Below are 21,586 nucleotides of genomic sequence, written 5' to 3'. Positions count from 1 at the left end.
AGGATATAACAATTCCACATGGTTTAGGCGTTTATGCCAAAGTTAAACTATTTCAAATGCTTTTTGTCCTGATTTTCCTTTTTCTCAAGAAAATGAACGCTAACCTTGGACCCTGAAAAGCACCGTATTACTTCTAGGATCTTGCATGCCAATGCTGTCAAAGACTCTTACTTTCCTAGGTCCAGTGTGCTTGTTTCTGCTTGTTTCTGGTATAACAAAGCCTCGGGCAAAGAAATGGGTATTTTTTTTTTTTTTTTTTTTTTTTAATTAGATAGGATGCAAGCTGTTACCATCCCGAACAGAGAAAGTTCTAATTTGCCAAGAAACATAATGACCTTTACTTCCCCCTGTGAGAAGATGCAAGACAAGTGTCTGTAGTGGTGGTTGGTAGAGGTGCAAAAGACAACACCCATCCAAAACTCTAGTGACAAGCTGCACCTCCCTTCCTCTGGTTGTTCAGAGTAAAGATCAGTGTTGCTAGAACAAATCATAATGACTGGCCCCATCTCATCCCTGTTCTGATGCAGTTCTATGATTCTAATTGTTAGCTGTGTGATGCTGGTGTCTTAAAAATGGTTTTAATTAGTGTATGTGTATATATAATGTAAACTCTTTCCCCCAGCCCAATGGAAACTTGCATTTCCATTAAACTAATGTGAGGATGTCCCGGATGTGGGATGGTTCATCTGCTGTGCAATGAGCCAGGCTCACACACAAGAGAGACTGATTCCTGTTTGTGCAAAGTAAGGTGCTATGTGTTAGTTCCACAAAGGCAGCAGACCCTCAGCCTGCCAGCTGCCCTCTTCCATTTGTTAAACAGCAAAAAACACTGTCTTCTGCTTATGTACAGTCTGTAGCTACAATCACTACTACATTCTGTCTTGGCCTTTAAAGACACAGTTCATAGTTTTTTCACTGTGTATGTTACAAGAGCAGGGGTCTTTGGAGGCAAGGGTCTCTCAGGAGGTGCCATTTTTAATGTTACAATGAATCCGGTTCCTGTAGAGGCACAATTACCTCCTGGTTTGCTCAGCCTTTCAAAATTTAGCTCAGGAACCATTGTTTCCTAAAAATGGAGATTCTTAAGCTTTCACACACATCGCAGAACCTTAACTTCTTCAGTGCCAGGTAACAAGGTCACATCCACTTCTGCCACTAAAAAGATGAGCAGCCCCTGAAGTCCTTATGGCACCTTATGGATGTCGGATGCCCAAGGCCTCGTTTTGTCCACAGAACACATGGCAACAAAGACTGGAACCATAAACACTAGTAATGCGTTTGCTAAAAAACACTTTTTACCAGTCCCTGGATTTCTCTTCCCTCTGCTGGGAAAAGTCATTTATTGCTCCCAGCAAACCTTGGTCCCTGCTGTGGCAGGAGGCCAGGATGAATACGTTCTTCTGCTGCCATACCGCCCTGCAGCATCGTGCTAAACCCCACCGGCTTCTCTGCTTCGGTGCTGCACACCTCTGCTGCAGCAGCGCATCGCTCCCCTTAGCTGCAGTGACTGACTCTGTCTCCTGTGTCGCTGGGGGAGCTCCAGCTCTATCACAGCGAAGATGCAGAGCAGCACAGCAGGCAGCAAGAGGCTGTCAGGTAAGCACAGCATCACCTTTATATGCAACAGAAAGGCTCCTGCTGAGGAGGGACATGGATTCAGCCCCCTCTGCTAAGCATCTCAGCCTTTCAACCTCCACCCTGGTTGGCAAGATGTACCTGGGTGCTTGCAGTCAGGGACACCCCTGCTGGCAGCAGCAGGAGTACCAGGACACTTACCACATGGGGAAGGAGTCAGACAAATACGAGAAAAGTAAGTCTTAAACCCCCTGCGCAGTGATGGCCCTTTCCATCTTCCCCATGCACTCCTAGTTTTGCTCTTACGCTGGACACCGGGCGCCCACGAAGCGCAGTAGTACTTCCCTCCTCAGCATGACAGTAGGGAAGAAAGCAGGATGAAAGGAAGTCGTGAGTCCAAACAAAGGCAGTTCAATAAGGGAAAAGCAAAGGTAAGCACAAATACTTACTCTCCATTGCGCATCAGCAGGCACATACAGCTGCTGCCTGGGAAGCAGGGCCTCTGCACATGGAGCAGCTGGTCCAGAAGGCAAACACTTTAACAACAAATGCCCCTGGCTTGCTCCGGTCTCTTGTTGCTGATTATGATATCATATGCTACGGAATGTCCCTTTGGTCAGCCTGGGACAGCCGTCCTGGATCTGCCCCCTCCCAACCTCTTTCCTGCCCCCACCCACTGGGGCAGGGGAGCTGGGGAGGCAGCCTGGGTGCTGTGCTGGGAGCACTGCCTGGCACCAGCACCCTGCCAGGTACTAACACTCAGCACCACGAGGGATGCTGTTGGAAGGGGAGCTCTGTCCCAGCCAGGCCCAAGGCAGCTGGAGATCCCCATGGAGGCAATGGATTTAGACACAGACACTATCCTGAATCAGTTCAGTATTTAGCATGGACATGGGTGCACATCCAGGAAGCAGACTTTATAGATCTGCCGTGTCAGTAACTGAAACTACCTTCAATTTTAGCTCCATTTTTCTTTCCTCCTTCTAGCACTAAGTGTACAGGTGTGTAGAAGCAAAGTTAGCCATGTAAGCCCCTATTTGTAGGGAATTCCAATGGAAATCATCGAGGCAAATCATCTTTTGAGAGAGATATTTTATATATTCAATATATATTTGGGAGAGAATAATTTATTATTAATAATAAATCATAAAAAGGTTTCACTGTGAATTTCACAGGGTTATTATCAGACTGCAAATTGCATCTAATGTAACATCAGAATACATCCTCCTCTCAGACACTGGTGGTGTCTGGTAGTAACGAGTGGGCACAGAGGGGATTAGAATGACCTCCACCCTTAAGGGACACATGGGATGCTGAAGACGACAAGGAAGCTCTGACATACCTGGAGCCCTTTCACAGGCTGTAGAACTTTACGGGACCATTATTTCTACTCTTCCATTTTACTCTCTCCTGCTCAGCCCCCATGTTGTGCTGCTTGTTGCTCAGAAGCAGCACCTGACTGCACCTCCTTCTCCTCCTGCTTTTTGGCCTTCTATAGACACCAGCAGACAGAAATCAGGCCCATTACAGGCCAGGTCCTGCTCTCCCTCGTGTCTAAGCAGTCCCTGAAGCAGGCTGCCAGGTTTCAGGACTTCAGAGAGGAGAAGGCAGTCCCAGGTACCCTGTCAGTGACAGGCATCCTGCACTTGAGCACTGCAGTCCCCCACAACTGCATGCCATCCACATGCAAGAGGCAGCAAGTGCTGTAAAGCAAACCTTTCTCAGTGACAGAGCTGTAAACCTAACCTCCACAGCTGTCAGACAGGAGTATGCTTTCAAACTCAGACATTTAAAGGTGCAAACAAGCTGAGGTAATTCACGTCCTCTCCTGACAGCATCTCAGCCTGGGGATCACCAATAGCACTTGCCTTTCTGGGATGCTAAGACCAGCGTCCCCTAACTACCCATCAACCCCGACTTGCTGACGCAGGCACCCTGAGTACAAGCCCCCTCTTCAGTGGCTGGGAGATGCCCAGGGACTCCCACCAGGAGCGCTGGGGAGAAAATCTCTCCGGAGAGAAGGCAACCTCAGGCAGAGGATGAGCATCCCCTTCAGTAGACTGCAGAAAAATGCCTGCTCTCATCTGCCACCATGCAAGTGAAGACACAAGGACTGTCACCAGAAGTTGTCCCCAGCATCCCCATAAAAGTCTGAGCCACACACTGCTCTCTCACAGCTCTATTTAAAGCTTCCTGAAAGGGCTGGAAGAGCTTCCAGATGAATATGGGTGGAAGGGCTTCCAGATGAATATGAAAGACAAGGTTCAGGCTTGGAAGGAGACCAACTAACACTGACACTGAAAAGCTTTGCATTCTGAACAGGAGACTTCTGCAGCTAATCCGGGACCCCGGCTGCCTCAAACACTGCCAGATGACATCACAGCACACCGCTTCCCACCCCTTCTTTCTCATGAACTTATGCCAACCACATATTCATTCACTGGGATACTTGCTTGGAGTTTTACAGTAAATGATGGGATAAGTTTCCTTTCCCAAGCTGTTTAGCCAGACTGAAACACTGGCAAGCTGTCTCTTGTTTACTTTCTGAAGGCAGTTTGCAGATAGTAGCAAGAATTAACGTAGGAACGGCAGGCTCTGTTTATGACAGTAACTCATTCAAACATACACATCACACTTGGTTAGCATTATTTCCGCCAGCTACGTGGCACATGACGTCCTCTCTCTTTGAGAATAAAAGCTGCAAAAGCTGCCACATGACAGGAACCTTTCACTGAACCACCGAATCTCGGACAGGACAGGCCTCAGGTTACACACACACATACCTGACAGGCACACCTGAAGTGCCCATCAGCACTGCTCCAAAACTGGCTTCATAAAAAATGTGGACAACAAATACGTTCTAAAAGGAAGCAGATACCAAAGGGACCAACTCCAAGAAAGCCAGAACAAGAACTAGTAATTACCATGAACTATGAGGATTTTCCAAGGAATAGTTCATGAGAGGGTGGTAATTTTTACCATGTCCACAAGAAGTGAAATGGCAAAACAGTAAAACTGAGCCACAGTTACAGACAACTGTGCAAACCAGATTAACTGATGTGCCCAGAACCTAGGTTTTTATTTTATGAGCTATTGTTGGACAGTTTGAACACCAATAAGCAATAACGTCCACAACAGGAGACAGCCGAGAACCTAATGATGTAAAAGGTTACACCTTCACCTCTGCATCAAATGTGGAGTATTTTCAGGGAATTACAAGCCCGCAGCTTGCTTCCTACATGGTAAAACTACAGCCTTGCATTATGTAGAAATGCTCATGAAGCTTGAAGTACCCACCCAGTAACTATTTTAATGACACAGATTTCTACAGTTTTGAATTTATTAATTCAGCTGACAACAGTGTAGTAATTGGAAAAAAGCTCTTCTCCTTGCTTGATGTCTCTGAGAGTGACAAGCACAATGCACCGCAGGAGGCTATAAGAAAGGAAAAGCAAAAAATGAATTATTTTATTTCCCTTTTTATTTTTTTTTAACTTTCCATGGCAAGGAGCTAAAACAATGTCTCTGGATTACTTCTGGGAGTAATATTGTCCTGGGTTCAACTGTAACAGTCATTTTTTTCTCCCTCCCAGTAACTGGCACAGTGTTGTGTTTTGGCTTTAGTCTGAAAACAATGCTGATAACTCACCAATGTTTTAGCTGCTGCTAAATAACGTTTACTCTGATCAAGGACTTTTCAGTCTCTCATGCTCTGGCAGTGAGGAGGGGCATAAGAAGGCAGGAGGAAGCAGAGTCAGGATCCCTGACCCAAACTAACCAAAGGGGTGCTCCATACCACAGCATGTCATGCCCCGTCTGTAAACTGGGGGCAATTACCTGGAAGGGCAGATCGCTGCTCGGGTTGGGCTGGGTATCAGTCAGTGGGTGGTGAGCAATTGTATTGTGCATCACCTGTGTTTATTGGTTTCTTTTCCTCTTTTAGTTTTATATTCTCTCTCATTATTTCCCTTATTATTTTTCTTTATTATTAGTAATAGTAGTAGTAGTTTTATGTTATACTTCAGTTACTGGACTGTTCTTATCTCAATCTGTGGGATTTACATTCTTTCAATTCTCCTTCCCATCCCACCCAGGAATGGGGGAAAAAGAGGGAATGAGCAAGTGGCTGCATGGTGCTGAGTTATGAGCTGGGCTTAAACCATGACATGCATGCATAACACAGGCCAGGGAGCCTGGAAAAACAACACTGAAATACAGATAGCAAGTATAAGCAAAACAATATAATTTCAAAACATAAAATAAAAAGCACAGCCTCTGTGGGTATACAAATAACTTTTCAACTCACACAATTATTCAGAAATGAAAAGAATTAGTCAAGACAGAAAAAGACACACAGACAGAAGCTACAGCAAGGTTGACGGAGCAGAAATCATTCCTCTAGACACACCTACAGGTGCTAGTTGGCTAAACCCACTCTCTGTAGTTCACTCTCTGAACTACATCAGAGACCTGCTGCAACTGAACAGTGATGAGCAAATTCTCCACAAACCCTAAGCTCAAATCAGTGGCTGGCAAACAGTTTTCTTAGAGAGATTTGGGAACCCACCCCTCCAACTTCTTAAGTAAATGTCCATGCTCTAAAGCAGAGTATGTACCCCAGGAAGGAGAGCACATTCTTCTGATGCCAAGGAACATGAAAGTGAAGAACAGCATCAACCCATGCAGCCCCTACCACTCAGAAATACAGTGTGAGGCCATTCAAAAAAAGGTAAATAAGTACTAGGGACTCTTTTACAACACAGAAAAAGATTTAGAAACCAGATTACCTACGTTGTCAGTACTGTAAATATCAGCATCAAACAAGCAGCTGGAAGCAGATGGGATGTTCCATCTAACAGGTGTACACTGAGAGAACTGATGACTGAAATACTATATTTTCTTGGACAGATTCCAAGGAACAGAGCGAAATTTCCCCTTCCTGAAATGGTGCCATAGCTTAGCTCTGCTCATGTGCTTTCACACTTCAAGTACAACATTCAGGCTTCCTGAAAGTTCAGTCTCACAGTTTTAATTTTATTAGCATTTTTTATTTATTTGCAGATTGCTTGTGTCTAACCTTGCCTCAACAAATTCTAAGCTTATTCAGAAAAGCCAGTTTTCCAGTATGCACCATAAGTTTTTCCAAGCAAATTTCAAGGGTTTTAAAATAGCCCCAGAATTACATAGGAAGTCTAGATGATCCGCTTTAAAATCCTTATACATCCTCTCTAAGCAATTTCTTTTTTGTATTAAATTAATCACCAACATTACAACTTACTTTGTCACAGCTTCAAAGTTATTGACTACATCCCAGTACAGGACACTCAGGCATACTATCTCTCCTTGTTGTCCACACTGCTCCTTGTACATATTCACCTAATTGTTGCTTTTCCCACATTTCCAAACAGAAATCTTAGAAAGGTTTTTAGATGTTTTAATTTCTAAAAGAGGTGCATTTTCAGGTCATAATGAGGATGTTGTAATTGTGCAGTGTAACTACAAGTCACATGCCTTTATACTGCAGAGTATTTCACTTGTCTCAATACAAATTACTATGAGGAGGTATTTTTTGCAAATTAATCTGCTTACTTCTCACATAAGCAGAAGCCATGGAAAACAGGAGTGTAAGAAGCCTACATCTCAACTACCTTAGAAGGGCTTTGATTGGTCAAGGGTTGCTAACTGCATTTGAAATACATACTCAAAAACCTTGGCATTATGACACAAGCAAAATATAACTAGTGCCTCACTGGATTCAGAAGAGTCACACTACAGTGTAACCACTGCCTGTAAAAACATGTCTTCAGAGCTATTCTGATCTCATTTGTAAAGATGTGGAAAAAGGAACAAAACCAAATAGTCTCATAAATCACTTAAAATTAGTATACTCAAAGAGCTACGTCTTTTCATAGAGGTGCACACTTCGTGTAACTCATTTTCATACGGAATAACATTATTCTTCAACAAAGTTTGTCTTTTTTACACATGCAGTATGTTTTGTATCACACAAATCTATGAGCTCTTTGATTTTACAGCTAACCTCTCTATGTCGTGGCTGTAGACAATGTTTGGAAGATACTGTTTCAGTTCTATTGGAAAATATGCTGGCACATCAAACTCCTGATAACACACGTTGGCTGCTTTTTCTAGAAACAAGAAAAAAAGAAAAAAGGTCTCTGTGATACTGAGAAAAATCTCAGACAGGGTTTAAAGATGTGTAAAACCATCAAATGTACTGCTGCAAAAGCACCAGATGCTTCACCAAGCCTGAAAACCATGCCTCTGTTGGGAGCTACTACACCCCTCTGAAGTCCTACTTTGAACTAACACAAGATATGCACAACCAACTATAAGAGCTTTAATTCATCCTTACTGCATTCAACAGGTTACCTGATTATCAACATGCGGATGAAGGGGCATAATTTTGCGCAGCACCAGGGGTAGCTCTCTGCACTGCTAAATGTTGTTAATATACAACATCTGCTTTCATAGGTGAAAAAAGAAAAATCTTAAAAAAATAATTCCTGGTGGCAGAATATGTCATAAATAAAGCCAGGGATAAAGGTCACCATCTGCCCAGCAGGAAGAAGAGAATTTTCCTTACATGGACATTAAGCCTGAGAAAAACAGCTTGATGAGATTGCCTTTGTTTCCATACCAGTTTCCTAGCATACCTGACTTGCTACTCCGGCAACCCTTCTGGATGCTGCCTGGAGGCAGGGTATTTTTAGTGTAATGGAGGCTCTGAAAGGCACTTAGAAGTAGAAGGTATGCTAGCAGTTCAATCTTCTGAATCACAACCATTCCCATGAGTTCTTTATTCCCCCAGACCTTTAAGACCAACACATACTGCATGAGATAGAGTAAGTGAAGAGTTTCCTTCATGCCCAACAGCTAGACCATACCAACAGTTTCCTAGATTTTGCACATAAACATAATGAAGTCTAAAAGAAGTTTTATAGTTCAAACTAAGCAGTGACAGAATCTTACTGTATATGTCACTTTGCGTATGGTAATTTGATCTGTAACTCTGTGTGCTGCCTCAGCTATACTGTCCTTTGCCAGATACCCTTTCCCACCATCTCGCATTTTGGGATGTGTGCCTTTAATTCTACATACCAGGATGGAGACTGGGGCAGTTGGTGAGAAAAGCACAAGAATATTTGAAGCATTGCTGCACTGAAGGATTCTAACACCCAGCTGCCACAAAAGATCTCAAAAACTTTTTATCCCATTAAGTGTTTGCCTTGTTTTAAACAGCACTACTGTGCCCAGCATCTGATTCTCTGTATCACTTCCAAAATAATTTATATCCATAAACACAAACAGGAAAATTCTCCGGGCAACTCACCGTGTGAGCAGTTGTTGACATACTGTCCCACTGCCAGTGGGTTCTGAGGGGCAGCTGTGAGCCAGCTCTCATCGCTCATCTGAAACGGGCCAAGCTGGTCTCTTCTGCAGCAAGACCTGTAATGATCAACAGCCTTAACAGGAATCCCTCCTTCACTTAAGGTTACCTGTACTTCCTACTGCAGAAATGGCCATGATCACCAAGCAAAGCCATGGCTGTCCAATCCACCTGGGAGACAGGAAAGCACTAGGGATGTATGTGTGTGTGTGTGCACGGATCAGCACCTCGCTGATACTTTCAAAGTACATTTATACCTCCCACGAGTGTGTGGTGTCTTTCAGACTCTGGTGGAAGAACCAGTACGAGAGCACGACATGCAGTTCCAGAAATCAGCATCAAAAGTTACCATTTCAGAAGTGTCAACACATCTCATCCACCACTAAAATGTGAAGGATCATTACAGTATTGACTTCAAACACATTCCTGGAATTAAAATCTGGTATTAGTTAGGTATCACTATTCAAATTAGGTATTATTTTAGATCATTTTGCTTGTTATTAATTTTATTTTTCATGTCATATTTGAACACAACTTGCTACAAATTATACTTCCAGGTAAGCTAAAACAGTCCAGGCCAGCTGGGTCAGGGGAATCCAGACTGGACATTAGGAAAGGGTTCCTCATTGAGAGGTGGTCCATCACTGGAACAGGCTCCCCAGAGAAACAGTCACAGCACCAACCATGTCAGAGTTTAAGGAGTGCCTGGACAATGCTTTTGGTCATATGGTTTAGTTTTAGGTAGTCCTGCAAGGTGCAGTGAATTGGACCTGATGGTCCTTATGGGTCCCCTTCCAATGTGAGATAAAAATGATTATCATTATTGTAAGAGTTACTGATCCATTCCTAAATGCTGTTCACCTGTAGACAGTGCCAGAGGTACCAGTCACCTTTGTGGTATTAGCAGGTGCACATAGAGGCCTTTTAGTTTGGGTTTTGTTTTTTTTTTTTTATACACTAAGCAGATTTGAGTAACAGCTCAGAAGCATTTAAAATTTTTTATGCTACATCCTGTTCCTATTAAAACTATTTTCTTTACAGGGAAGTTTTTGTACATCAAGACACCTTTCACTCGTATTACAGATGAAGACACAAGGAGTACATAAAGGATCCCACCCTGGTGCATATAGATAGATGATACTCAAATATAACTCGATTTAGCATACAAAAAAGCGAACTGAGACTATTAGTACCACTATTTGAAATCAGTTGAGTGGCATTGCCCCATTTCTTTTGACTGCTTACCTGTACACTGATCTTGATAGTCCTTTATCATTCCCATCAATAAGGACACCATCTATGCACCTGAAAATAAAGGGATTGCCAAGGGACTGGAAAAAGATGGGCTCATGCTTTCTGTATACTGTACCTGTTGCAAGACAGATATGGTTATTTCAGAAGAAAGTAAGTTAATTGTCAGAATGGGCTTATGGTTTCATGCACTCCCATCCATGCAGAAATTCAAAGGAGACAGAGGGGATAGAATTCCTCTCTTAATTAATAACATTAACACTTGTAACCTACAAGCTTTTAGACCCATTTTGTGGGATGCAAAAACATGCAACCCTACATGAGCTGAGATATTCCAAAGAGAAAAGCCACTGAAGGAAATCGTGAAAACGATCTTTGTCCAGAATCAGTGTGAGAGGTAGATAAAACATCATAGCCAGCTGGTCTGCTTTGTAGAGGAAAACATGAAGTGAAGTTTGTTTAGGAAAGTGCAGCTGCATTGTTACTCCTGCGTCAGGAGTCTTTGAGAAGCACACACACAGACAGCGAAAAACCTGAAACACCCCCCTCCACCACCCAGACTGGGGAGTTTGTGTGGAACAGCAGAGAGAAATGATAAACCAAGAACAGACAAGTTATTTCAGCAGAGCATTTCTCAAGACAGAATTTAACCTGCCCTGGGTGCCAAGCAAAGAGAAGTGACTGCAGACTAGCTTGCAAGTTTTCATGATATTGCAGTCTTACATCTCTCACACCCACTGCATCTTCTACAACCCTTTGCAGAAATCCTTCACTGCTATCTCACAAGGAGCTAGGTGAAGGCCTCGCCAGCAGGCTGCACTTGATGCCAAACAAGCAGGAGAGCACTGACCTGTTCTCTCCACAGGGTCCTTCCCCCAGTCAGCAACCCTGCAGCTTCCTTCATGCCCCTGAAGAAGGAAAGCATGGCAGCAGCTCATCCTGTGTTGCTACATGAGCTATTACTGGGGACTCTCAATAAACCTAATCTCACATTTATCATGTGCCTGAAATTTGAAGAAAATTGAAAGGTGGCAGGCTCATTCCGTGATTGTCATTTGATCATTAGTCGGTTTACTAGTCAGTGGTAATGGCCACGCTCCTGCTTTGCCATGGCAAAAACATGCTCTGCTGCCCAGTGCTTCAACTGGTCTTGACTGGCAACACTGGCAGAAGTGAGGGACCACATGCAAAAGACAATTCTATTGACAGATGAAGCAGAAACAAACCCAAAGCACTTCAGCAGAGCTGTCTTAGCTTGACCATCCTGGCAGAATTACAATTTTTTTAAATGTAAACAAATACAGGTCCAATAAGGAGGAGGAACAGAAAAATGCCGATTTTCCAAGTATACTTCATGGAAGACAGGGGGGTTGGAACTAGATGATCTTAAGGTCCTTTCCAACCCTAACGATTCTATGATTCTATGATTCTAAGACAGTTCTGCTAAATAAAGGTTTTACTTTCATTCTCCAATTTGCATTTTTGTGCTTGAAAAAGTTTATAGTCATGTCTGCTGATCTGTGTGGGTATCTCAAAACCTCATTCTCAGATCCCTATTCAACAGTAGCCCTCAAGAATTAAACTGTATCATTCATCCACTTGAAACTGCTCCCCTGCATCTGTGTTTCAAAAATGTGGAACAACTTTTCTAGCAGCCAAAAAATCAAACTTTGAGTACTGAAACCTGTTTGGGTTTTTGTTTTGTTTCTGTTTGGTCTTTTTTTTTAATAAACAAAATTATCCCCCCTCCATATTGCCTAGCTCATTTCCAAACGAAAGTTAGCTTACACAGGTATATTTTCATTCACTGTAACTTGTGATTTTGTTAAGGGATGACAAAAATTAAAGCTGTGAAATAAAAACTAGTGCGGCGCTTTGGCATTCTATAATCAGATGGTTAGAAATCACATCTAACGCAACCAGAAATAAGAATGCTGCATTACCAGGATACATAGATACAACCGTCCCCTTTGGTACAAAACCTCTGGTAACAAAGACTCCACTTCCAGCAGACACCAGGGAACTTCGGTCCCGGCTAACCACGAACCCTAGTGTATTAAACAGAACTTCCTCTGGACTAAACACATGTTGATTTAGATGGTTACATGAGTGTACTTTTGATAGCTTCTGCTCCGCAGTCAGTAACTCCAGGTATTTATGTTTGATTTCTGGAAGAAAGGCCAAAATATGTGCTTGTCTACTGAAGTCATTTATGAACAGAGCTTTGAATATTTTCAGTAGTGTTTCAAAGACATCTTCATCAGAGATAATCTTGTCTTGGGAGCTTTCAGGAACATATCGGAGCGTCCTGTAAGAGAAAAAAGGAAAAAAAATGGTATTTTAAAGTTACATTTATCTTAAATAAAATATAGAAGAGCGATTTCACAGCAGAAGCTTATATGCACTGTTGGTTTAAACAAACAAAAACTCTAAAAAATATTCTTTCATGCCCAGACTACTATAAAATCATCATCTGTGTATTTGCAGCAAGACAAGTAGGTTAAACTGAGCTGTTAATGACAGGCATACCAAAACCAAAATATATGTGATTACCTAAGTTTACGTACGGCTCATTACACTTCAAATGAAGTGAGGACAAACATTATGCTGACTAGGGAGACTGATTTATGCTACATATAACAATGGTGCAGTCAACTTCAAGCACTACTTTCATGCTTAAAAAGAGAACACACAAAACAAACCAAAAAACCTTATCTACCTAGGTTTAACATTGAATACCACTTCAAAGTATCCCAGTATTAGAATTTTAGGCAAAAACACATAAAAAAGCCCCTACATAAAACACACACACACAACCCCCAAACAAAAAACTATCTGCCTAGATTTAACATTAACTACCACTTCGAAGTATGCCAGCGTTAAGAGTTTTAGGCCAGTGCAGTGACACACAAGGAGGAGCCACTCGCAAAACCCCCGGTGGAAGACACCAGGCAGCTCCTCAGCTCATGCTGCAAGCGTGGTCTCGGCCACAGCAGCTCCTCGCCCCCTGAGGAAAGCTCCCACCCTGCTCCAAGAGCTACTCCAGGCCGAAACACCCTGCGGGAAACCCACCAGCCGTGGCTGTCTCCACTTCACGCCGCCGGAAGGCAGAAAGGACGGCGGGACAGACCTCCCCGCTACCCTGCGGCGCTCAGGACCCTCTCCTCCGCCTCACCTGCGCTTGCGGCGGAGGTTGAGGGCCAGCCAGGGCACGAAGCGGTACTTGTAGGAGTCCCACCGCCGCCGCAGGCCTCGCAGCATGGCAGGAGACGAGCGGCACAACTCCCCTCACCTCTGCTCCCTCACGGCCGCCATGGCCACCGCGCCCGCGAGAACGGCCCAACCAATCACCTCGCCGGACGGGCGGTGCCCTCTGTGCGTACGGAGCTACCATTGGTCTTTTAGGTCCAACGGCTGGCGTGGTTCGGAGGAGCCGGGCAGGCCCCGGGCTCCGCGCGTGGGCCGGCGAGGTGCCGTTACGGGGTTGTTAATTACGCGTTAAAAGAGGGTCGAGTTAGAGTAGGGTGAAGAAGTCCTCCGCTGAGAGGGAGGTGGGGCACTGGCGCAGAAAAGGAGCCAAGCGGTGATACATTGCAAACTGAAATAATTGAAGGAAATAAAGGGAAACGGGGTAGCCGCTGACTCATCAGGCTTCCCTGCCACCTGCTGGGCTTCCCTCGTAATAACAGGGGAGAAAAGTCAGGATTCGCAACTTGCGCATTCCAGCAGCTGCGTGCCATAGTGGGGCAGCGTGCGCCGTACGCGCACAGTGTGGTTCTTAAAAAGCCTTTCACATTCGTGATTCAGCGCAGCAAGGAACACTAAGCAATGGGAGAAACTTTAGTAAGGGAGGTGGAAATCAGGTCAGAGGAGCCACACATCCAAGCTTCCCACTCAGATGGTGATGAGGAAATACATGGTCATCATGACACCCCAACATGCTCTGGAACCTTTCAACAAGAGCTTGTGAAGCTGAGACACTATCAGACTTCAGCTTGTGAGGAACACTGAATGTAATGTTACTCCCACCAGAAAAACCAAAGTGGGCCTAATTTACTACTTGCCTTCAGAAGAACTGAACATGCCCTTTGCAAATGAAGACGCTTGTTTCTCTAAGTAGGTGTCTTTGACATTTACAGTTGACTGCTGGGACAGTGATCTCTGCCATTCCTTGTTCCTAAAAAGGAGACTGCAACACTGCAATTACCACACAGTACTGTAAAGATTCAGTTCTGTAGTAAATCAAATAAAGGAAGATACACTAGACTCAATTTATATTTAATCCTTATTACACATTTTCCTTCTTGGTATTTCAGTTAGGAGATTTTTCTGATTTTAAAAACCAGGTATTAGAAGATTTCTGTTGCCATGTTTTGCTGGTGAATTGATACATTCATTTCTATTTGGAGAAAGTCACATAAATAAGGGAGACTGTAAAAAGAGTGATCATGGAAGCATAGAATGGTTTGGGTTGAAAGGACCTTAAAGCTCACCCAGTTCCACACCCCCTGCCCTCGGCAGGGATGCCTTCCAGTAGACCAGGTTGCTCCAAGCACCATCCACCCTGGCCTTGAACACTTGAACTTTGCTGGGTGCTTTTCTGGGCACCCTGTGACAGCTCCTCAGCACCCTCACAGTAAAGAATTTCCAATTTCTAATCTGAATCTCCCCTATCCCAGCTTAAAGCCATTCCCCCATTGACTTGTCATTACTTGTAAAAAGTCCCTCTCCAAATTTCTTGTAGGCCCGTTTAGGCACTGGAAGCTGCTCTGAGGTCTCCCCAGAGCCTTCTCTTTTCCAGGCTGAACAAGCCCACCTCTCTCAGCCTGTTTCTATAGAGGAGGTGCTCCAGCCACCTGAGCATCTTCATGGCCTCCTTTGGACTTGCTCCAACAGGTCCATGTCCCTCTTGTGTTGGGCCCCCCCAAGCTGGACACAGTACTGCAGGTGGGGTCTCATGAGATGTAGAATTTAGTCCTCACAAAAAAGGCTACAGAACACTGGATTTTTCACTATTAAAAATGGATTAATTTTAAAAATTAACACCCCCACCACAAAAAAAAAACAAACAACAAAACCAAGCCAACCAAAAAAACAACCTAAGACAAGCAACTGAAACAAGCTCTAGCTTTGCAATATGTATTCAGATGGTCTGAATAAGGAAAGGCTTATGTTTGCTACTTAAATCACAAGGAAAAGCATCATTTCACTGAAAACATGAAACAGCAGACTGACTTCCCACCTCAATGGCTCCAGAACTGATCTAACCAGATCAGCTCACCTGACTTGGTAATTAACAGCTACATTTGCAGCAATGCAAAATTTAGGCATTTCATGTTTTATCTAAGGAATAAGCAAGCAAGGTTCATAGCTACAGTGTTTCGTAAGAGAAATTCACACATTTATCAGTATTAAAAAAAATTAGTGCTTGTTCCTGCCCTTTAGTCAAGCATTCTTTGGTAAAACTGAGATATATCAGCCAATAATAATTAATAATTTGATGTTAGATTTAATATTAGATTTAATATTAGAATTAATATTAGAGTTAATGTTAGAGTTAATATTAGAGTTAATGTTAGAGTTAATGTTAGAGTTAATGTTAGAGTTAATGTTAGAGTTAATGTTAGAGTTAATGTTAGAGTTAATGTTAGAGTTAATGTTAGAGTTAATGTTAGAGTTAATGTTAGAGTTAATGTTAGATTTAATGGTAATGCAATTTAATATTAGAAACTAATACTGTGTATGAAAATTGTGTTTAAACAGTGAAGTGTACCAGAAATTTTATTCACATCAGTAAACTGAATGTGTTTACAATAAGCAAAGGACAAGATTTGTTCAAAAGCTTTTATTTACTATAAAGACAGAGACCACCAAAATACATACAAATTATACTATATAAAATTGGTTCAATGGGGTAAAAATTTTTAATTAAAATATCTTGATATATTTAAAATAACAAAGGATACAATGAAGCCAAATTTCTTAACCCAGAGATCTCTGTAAAATTTGCTTGCACAGTAAGGTGCTAATAGAAGTTAGCCCTTAAGCCCTGGAAGTCTTAGGAATCAGTCACATAGCAAATATAGTTTCATTGTGAAAGTGAACTTTGGTAGAAGAAACTCTATAGGACACCTGAGGTAGTAGAAACTGGAATAAACAGCAGTAGACGTTATTTACAACTTAAGTACCAAATAACATTAAGAACACGAAAAAATAATTACACGATACAATTTTCAGTCCAGCTTTGATCCAAAGAAAATAAGAATATTACATCACATCTGCATTTTAAAAACACCACAATTACCAGCAAGCCAGGGGAAATGCAAACAAACTCAAACAAATGCATTTGGACACCAAGAGGCAGTTTGAGTTTGAAATGTGGTAGGCATGGTGATCTACAAAGTAATACTGATTAGCTGAGGTTCATCAGTTTATACAGTTTACATTTCTGTCAGAAACAGTATTAATCTGACAACTGATCTTCCAGTACATGAATTGGCAAGAGTGCATCCTTTAAAGCTTGCACATAAGAAAGACTTGGAAACAATCTTTTACTAGAATGAGAAATTCTAAAGTGGTCAAAAAAACAAAAAAGTCAAGTACAAAACAGAGCTACCAAACTTCACATTTCAATAGTATCTTTTTAACTCTTCAAAGTCCACCAATCTTCCAAAACAAAGGAATGTAAAATTTCCAAAAGAAACACATTCACAACTAATGACACCGCTTTTTCTTTATTAGTATGAGCACTATCATTTCTGTAAACTTATCTTAAAGATGTTTTACTTCCAATTTGTGTTGTACATTTTTAAGGTACTATAGCTTATTTAGTTTGTCCTGAGTCTTTGAAATAACCAATTCTATTTCAGTCCAACAATCCAACTGGCTTCTGAAGAGTTAGAAGACAAACAGTATTTTTCTCCAAAAGGATTAAACACAATCAGTATCTGATTTAAAAAGATCCCCTTTAATAAAAGCAAAAGAAAAGCTGCCATTTTCCTTCAGAATTACATGCATCAGAATCTAAAAGCCTGCCTTTAAAATAATTTTAAAAACCTGTTTTTAAAAAAACACCTGCTAAAACCCACAAGTTTTGCACTAGAGGTGAAGCTTTACTTCACATTTTACTTTATCTTGCTTTTCAAGTCCAAGTTTGTTTCTTGTTAAAATAAATACCTTTCTTGTGGTAATATTTTTAACATTTTCAAATTAAATTATCACTAATGGCTACAGTAAATAGATGATGTACGGCAGAAGGAAAACAGCAGGTAAAACTTATTATCAGTAGAGAATGTGACCTCAGCTTTGTTACACAAAGAATGAGATTTGCTCATAGTTTGCACCTGCTCCCACTGAAGTACAGGACAAAGCCTCCCATAAATTTTAACGGGAGCTGGGTTTAGAGCCTTTGACATGAAACTTCTCTACATGATTTGCCAGAAGAAGCTGCTATATAAAAAGGCTCAGCAACTTTTAGCATGGTTCAGACTAAACTATTTATTTAAATAACCTTTACTATCAGAACCTTCAACACTACCTTGTTGAAGGTGGTATTTTATTCCAGATTTCCAGCAAATCTGTTTTTAAAACTCTTGTGTCACAATGATGTTCCATGACACAGCTTGCATCTTTTTCTAAAGACTATTTTAAAATATCCCCTTTATCTCACAGTTAAAAAAACAATGAAAACAAACTAATTTCAAAAGAAATTACATGGCCAGCAGTAAATGCACAGTGACCCATAACTGTTTGACCGTACTTGAAGGAAGGCAAAATGTTTTTAAAGTATCCATCAATGTTTGGATTTGTTACTCAGAGAACTTTGTATAATTGAAAGGGACAAATACAGAACTTCCTTTTAACCAGTTCTGAAAACTGATTAATTGCAGAGCCCTCTGCTTACATCTACTGATGTAAAATAGAACAGCGATTGCTATATTAAAGTAGATCTTGAGCCCCTCAGCTACTAATATTGCTGAAAAAGTGCTCCAAATAAAATAAAAGTCACTTATCTGCTAAATAATCATGCAGATTTAAGGAAAAATGCTTTTGTGTTCACAAAAAGCCAGATATTTGAAAAAGGCACAGTTTACAAATCTTTGCACAAGTTGTGAAACATTGCATACTGAGCTTAGGTAAAGATCTTGATTTGTCAATCACATACTTAGATAGGGTCCTCTACTGGACTTAAGTCCTTGATGTATCTATTATTAAGGCCAGCAGAGTAACACAAGTTGCTGTGCTTAACTGCACTGTGAGACAGTTATTGTATATACAGTAGCATCTTCTTCAGTATGTCAGCCTTGTACGTAAGTAGCTACCATGTAGTACGGAAGACTGGGTGTTTCAGCAGCTCCCTTGATGGGGGTCTGTCCTGAGGTTGAAGCTCTAAACACCGAAGAGTCACATCTTTCAAGCCAGGAGACAGATGTGTAGGGATTGATGGAGCTGTAGTTGCACTAGCAATCTGAACAAAGGGAAAATAACTTTTAGAAGTCACTCAAGCACCCTCTCCTACCCCCAAAACATTCCACAGGCTTATAATTTTCAGATGGCAAGTTGTATTTATGAGCTTATCTCCCCTTAGCATATTTTTTACTGCCATCTGAAGGTCATTACTGCTTTAATAAAAAAAAAGCACTGGTATTAGTATTGATTTTGTATAAACAGCTCCAATACAAAGAAGAGCTATTGCAACAACCCCTACTAGCATACTTTTGTGTAATTCGTACTGCTGTTTATTAAATTAGTCAGCATCTTTTGTAGCATATTGGTAGCAACAAAATACCTCACCTTGAATATCAGAGCAAGATGATTGGAGTGTTTCTCTGCATTCCAGGGAGGTTTAGCACATGCCATTTCTATAACAACACAGCCAACACTCCATACATCACAGCTCCTACCATACTGCTGGCCTCTCAGAACCTGAACAGACAGACAGACCAAAGCTCAGATTATCTGCTTAACTCTGTAAGTAATAGAGATGTAAAACCCCCTGATATCATCAGCTAAGTGCACTCTGATTGACATTTCAGGTTGATACAGTGATCAGTGATGTAAATATTGTAAGATCTATACAGCTGCAGAGAGCTACTAAATAAAATGCCTGATCAGGGGAAAAACATAAGTACCTTGTAATATTTAGCTTTTGACCAAATGGTCGTTTGGGCTTTAGTGACAATACTTAGATTCATCTTGTAACAAACTAATTAAACCAACTTTGACAGCAAGAAAGAAATGTCATTACTTCCATGTTGGAATCATTCTTTCTAACAAGTTCATTTAACATGTATTCAAAGCACTTATAGCAATTTTCTGTTATTTGGCTGTATGAATTAGCTCAAAGAGATTAAACAAAGTTTTTGAAGTAACTTCCAAAACTGGTTTCTTACCTCTGGTGCCATAAATGCAATAGTTCCCAACAACTGTCCCTGAAACTCTCCAGCACCAGTTCCTTTTGATGCCAACCTGGCTGCAGCTCCAAAATCGGCAATTCTTAATCTATGACCTGTGCTGTCAATTAGCAAATTGGCACCTGTCAACAGTATAATAAAAATATTGCTAGTTGGCTTTCTGTTAAAGGCAGAAGGATGAACAGACACTCTTCCACTCTCTGTTTCAAAACTGCATCGGTTGATGTTCTCCACCCCCAGTATCAAGAAAATCTAAAAATCAAGCACAAAGTCTAATAATGTCAGCTTTCTGTTATGCCTGAATGATACTGCACACAGCTTGAGGCTGTCAAGAGATTTAGAGAAGCAGTAAAACTTTCAAAGCAGGACAAACACAGGATTTTGGAGCAATGCCTGGAGACACAATAATGAAAGAAAATGGCAACCGAAAACCCTGAAGGTTTTCATTGTCTGCAGCTGCCTTTGAAATTTAGACTTATTTCATCCTTAAGCAACTTTGGGTTGTTTTGAAGAGAATTAGTGAATTAAAAGTTTTCCTATTTCAAGAACAAATACTAAAAGACAAATATTTGCCACAGCTACCTTGCTACTTATCTGGGTATCTCACCAGTTCATGGACAGTTGGTGACATTAAAGGAAAAAGTTTAGTAAGACTGGTATTTCCCAGTCAAGTCAACATTTTGTCCAAACACAATACAACCGTATTTATGTTCAATTAGGATGAAAAAAAGTCACAGTATTCCTATACATTGGAAACCTGACCCCTTTATCTTGGTTTGTTCACAGATTTTACTATTATTTCAGTGTAAACATTTATGTTAAACTAGCAATCTTCAAAGCTACATGGCAACTTAATATTTTATTTGAACCAATTCAGAAAACCATTTTTTCCTATATCAGCACAAGTAGCAAATATCCCCAATCATGCTATGAACATTCTGATTAATTTCAGTAATTGAAGATTCTTAAGAATGATCAGAGAACACAAGAGAAATAGCACTCCTAAGATGATATTGAAAGAAGCAATAGTTCTCAATCCAAAATAGATGCTGCTTTCCGAATATCCCTTTTAAAAGACATTCCAGGTTGCTGCTTTCTGAATATATCATTTGAAAAGACATTCCAGGTAATTCTTACCTTTAACATCTCTATGGATTATCTGGTTCTCATGGAGGTAAGAAAGGCCACGTAGCAGTTGTTCTGTGTAATTAATAATAACCGATTCTTTGAAGGCTCCATATTTACTTAACAAATGAGCAACTGAGCCCCCTAGAAATAGAACATTTTATGATCACTTACATTTTTTTATTAGTAGAATGCAGCACTGCTTCCTGATATTGGAACTAACTTATATTTCCTCCCCCAACACATAAGTTTTATAGGCAGAAAGTAATACACTTAATTACTTTCTAACTGGAACTGTACACAAAGACACATATTTATCCATATTTTGCATTAACAGCAGCTTTCTTCGGGGCAACAGATAAGTGCCTCCAGCAAGCACTCCCTCTGAGGATCTTAATTTACTTCTGTTTCTGTCCAAGTACTAGCATACAGAAGCAAGCAGAAAAGCAAGAAAAAGTATTATCTACCTCTTACCCCTCTTCTCCCCCAGCTGGTATATAAATCCTCAAGATTTGTTATTTCCATTGTGCCTCTCAAAGTATTCTAAGAGAAGTTAGGCTTGAATGAGGTATTTTATTATTTAAATATTATGTCAGGAAAATTATACTCAAAAAAAACCACCCTTAGTTTTGAGAAAATATTTTCTGCACTACTTCTTGTAATAACACATACTTGGGCCTTGCTTGTTAGCACTTAGGTATTGCTAAGTGGTTTCTGCCAAAGAATGTAAGTTAAGGGGCAATGCTTTCTTTTGTAAGAAATAACAGCATATATAACACCAAATATAGTCTTGGCAAACTGGACATATAACATC

General features: G+C 41.1%; 2 protein-coding genes across 6 annotated transcripts in view; both read right to left on the bottom strand.

The window, feature by feature from the left end:
- Positions 1-4,897: 4,897 nt before the first annotated feature.
- On the bottom strand, positions 4,898-13,525 carry SETD9 (SET domain containing 9). Of its 4 annotated transcripts, XR_008971366.1 has the most exons (7): positions 13,410-13,525; positions 12,178-12,542; positions 10,229-10,352; positions 8,927-9,042; positions 7,616-7,721; positions 5,413-5,768; positions 4,898-5,010 (listed from the first exon to the last, which is right to left on the bottom strand). XR_008971366.1 is itself a non-coding variant. In XM_057402673.1 (6 exons), exons 1-6 carry the CDS (start codon positions 13,493-13,495, stop codon positions 4,923-4,925), a joined length of 885 nt encoding a protein of 294 aa, XP_057258656.1. In that variant the 5' UTR covers positions 13,496-13,525; the 3' UTR covers positions 4,898-4,922. The 4 variants fall into 4 exon arrangements, 3 of the variants coding, with proteins under 3 accessions (XP_057258656.1, XP_057258659.1, XP_057258657.1); XM_057402673.1 differs by lacking the exon at positions 5,413-5,768; XM_057402674.1 differs by lacking the exon at positions 4,898-5,010 and having other exon boundaries at positions 5,178-5,768.
- A 2,539-nt stretch (positions 13,526-16,064) lies between these two features.
- The window catches only part of MAP3K1 (mitogen-activated protein kinase kinase kinase 1), a 56,926-nt gene continuing 51,404 nt past the window's right edge, over positions 16,065-21,586 (bottom strand). For both annotated transcript variants that reach the window (XM_057402660.1, XM_057402659.1), the window contains 4 exons: positions 20,785-20,916; positions 19,627-19,769; positions 19,028-19,159; positions 16,065-18,701 (listed from right to left, as the gene is read on the bottom strand). In XM_057402660.1, the coding sequence (XP_057258643.1) occupies positions 18,552-18,701; positions 19,028-19,159; positions 19,627-19,769; positions 20,785-20,916 (557 nt within the window). In that variant the 3' untranslated portion in view covers positions 16,065-18,551. The remainder of the gene's footprint in view (positions 18,702-19,027; positions 19,160-19,626; positions 19,770-20,784; positions 20,917-21,586) is intronic.

The sequence above is a fragment of the Pezoporus wallicus genome, unplaced genomic scaffold (genome assembly GCF_028554395.1).
Source record: "Pezoporus wallicus isolate ANWC-B61680 ecotype Strahan unplaced genomic scaffold, APGP_CSIRO_Pwel_v1 contig_2870, whole genome shotgun sequence".
Lineage (NCBI taxonomy): Eukaryota > Metazoa > Chordata > Aves > Psittaciformes > Psittacidae > Pezoporus > Pezoporus wallicus.
The sequence above is the reverse complement of the archived record's forward strand: the minus strand, read 5'-3'. Positions and strand labels throughout refer to the sequence as shown.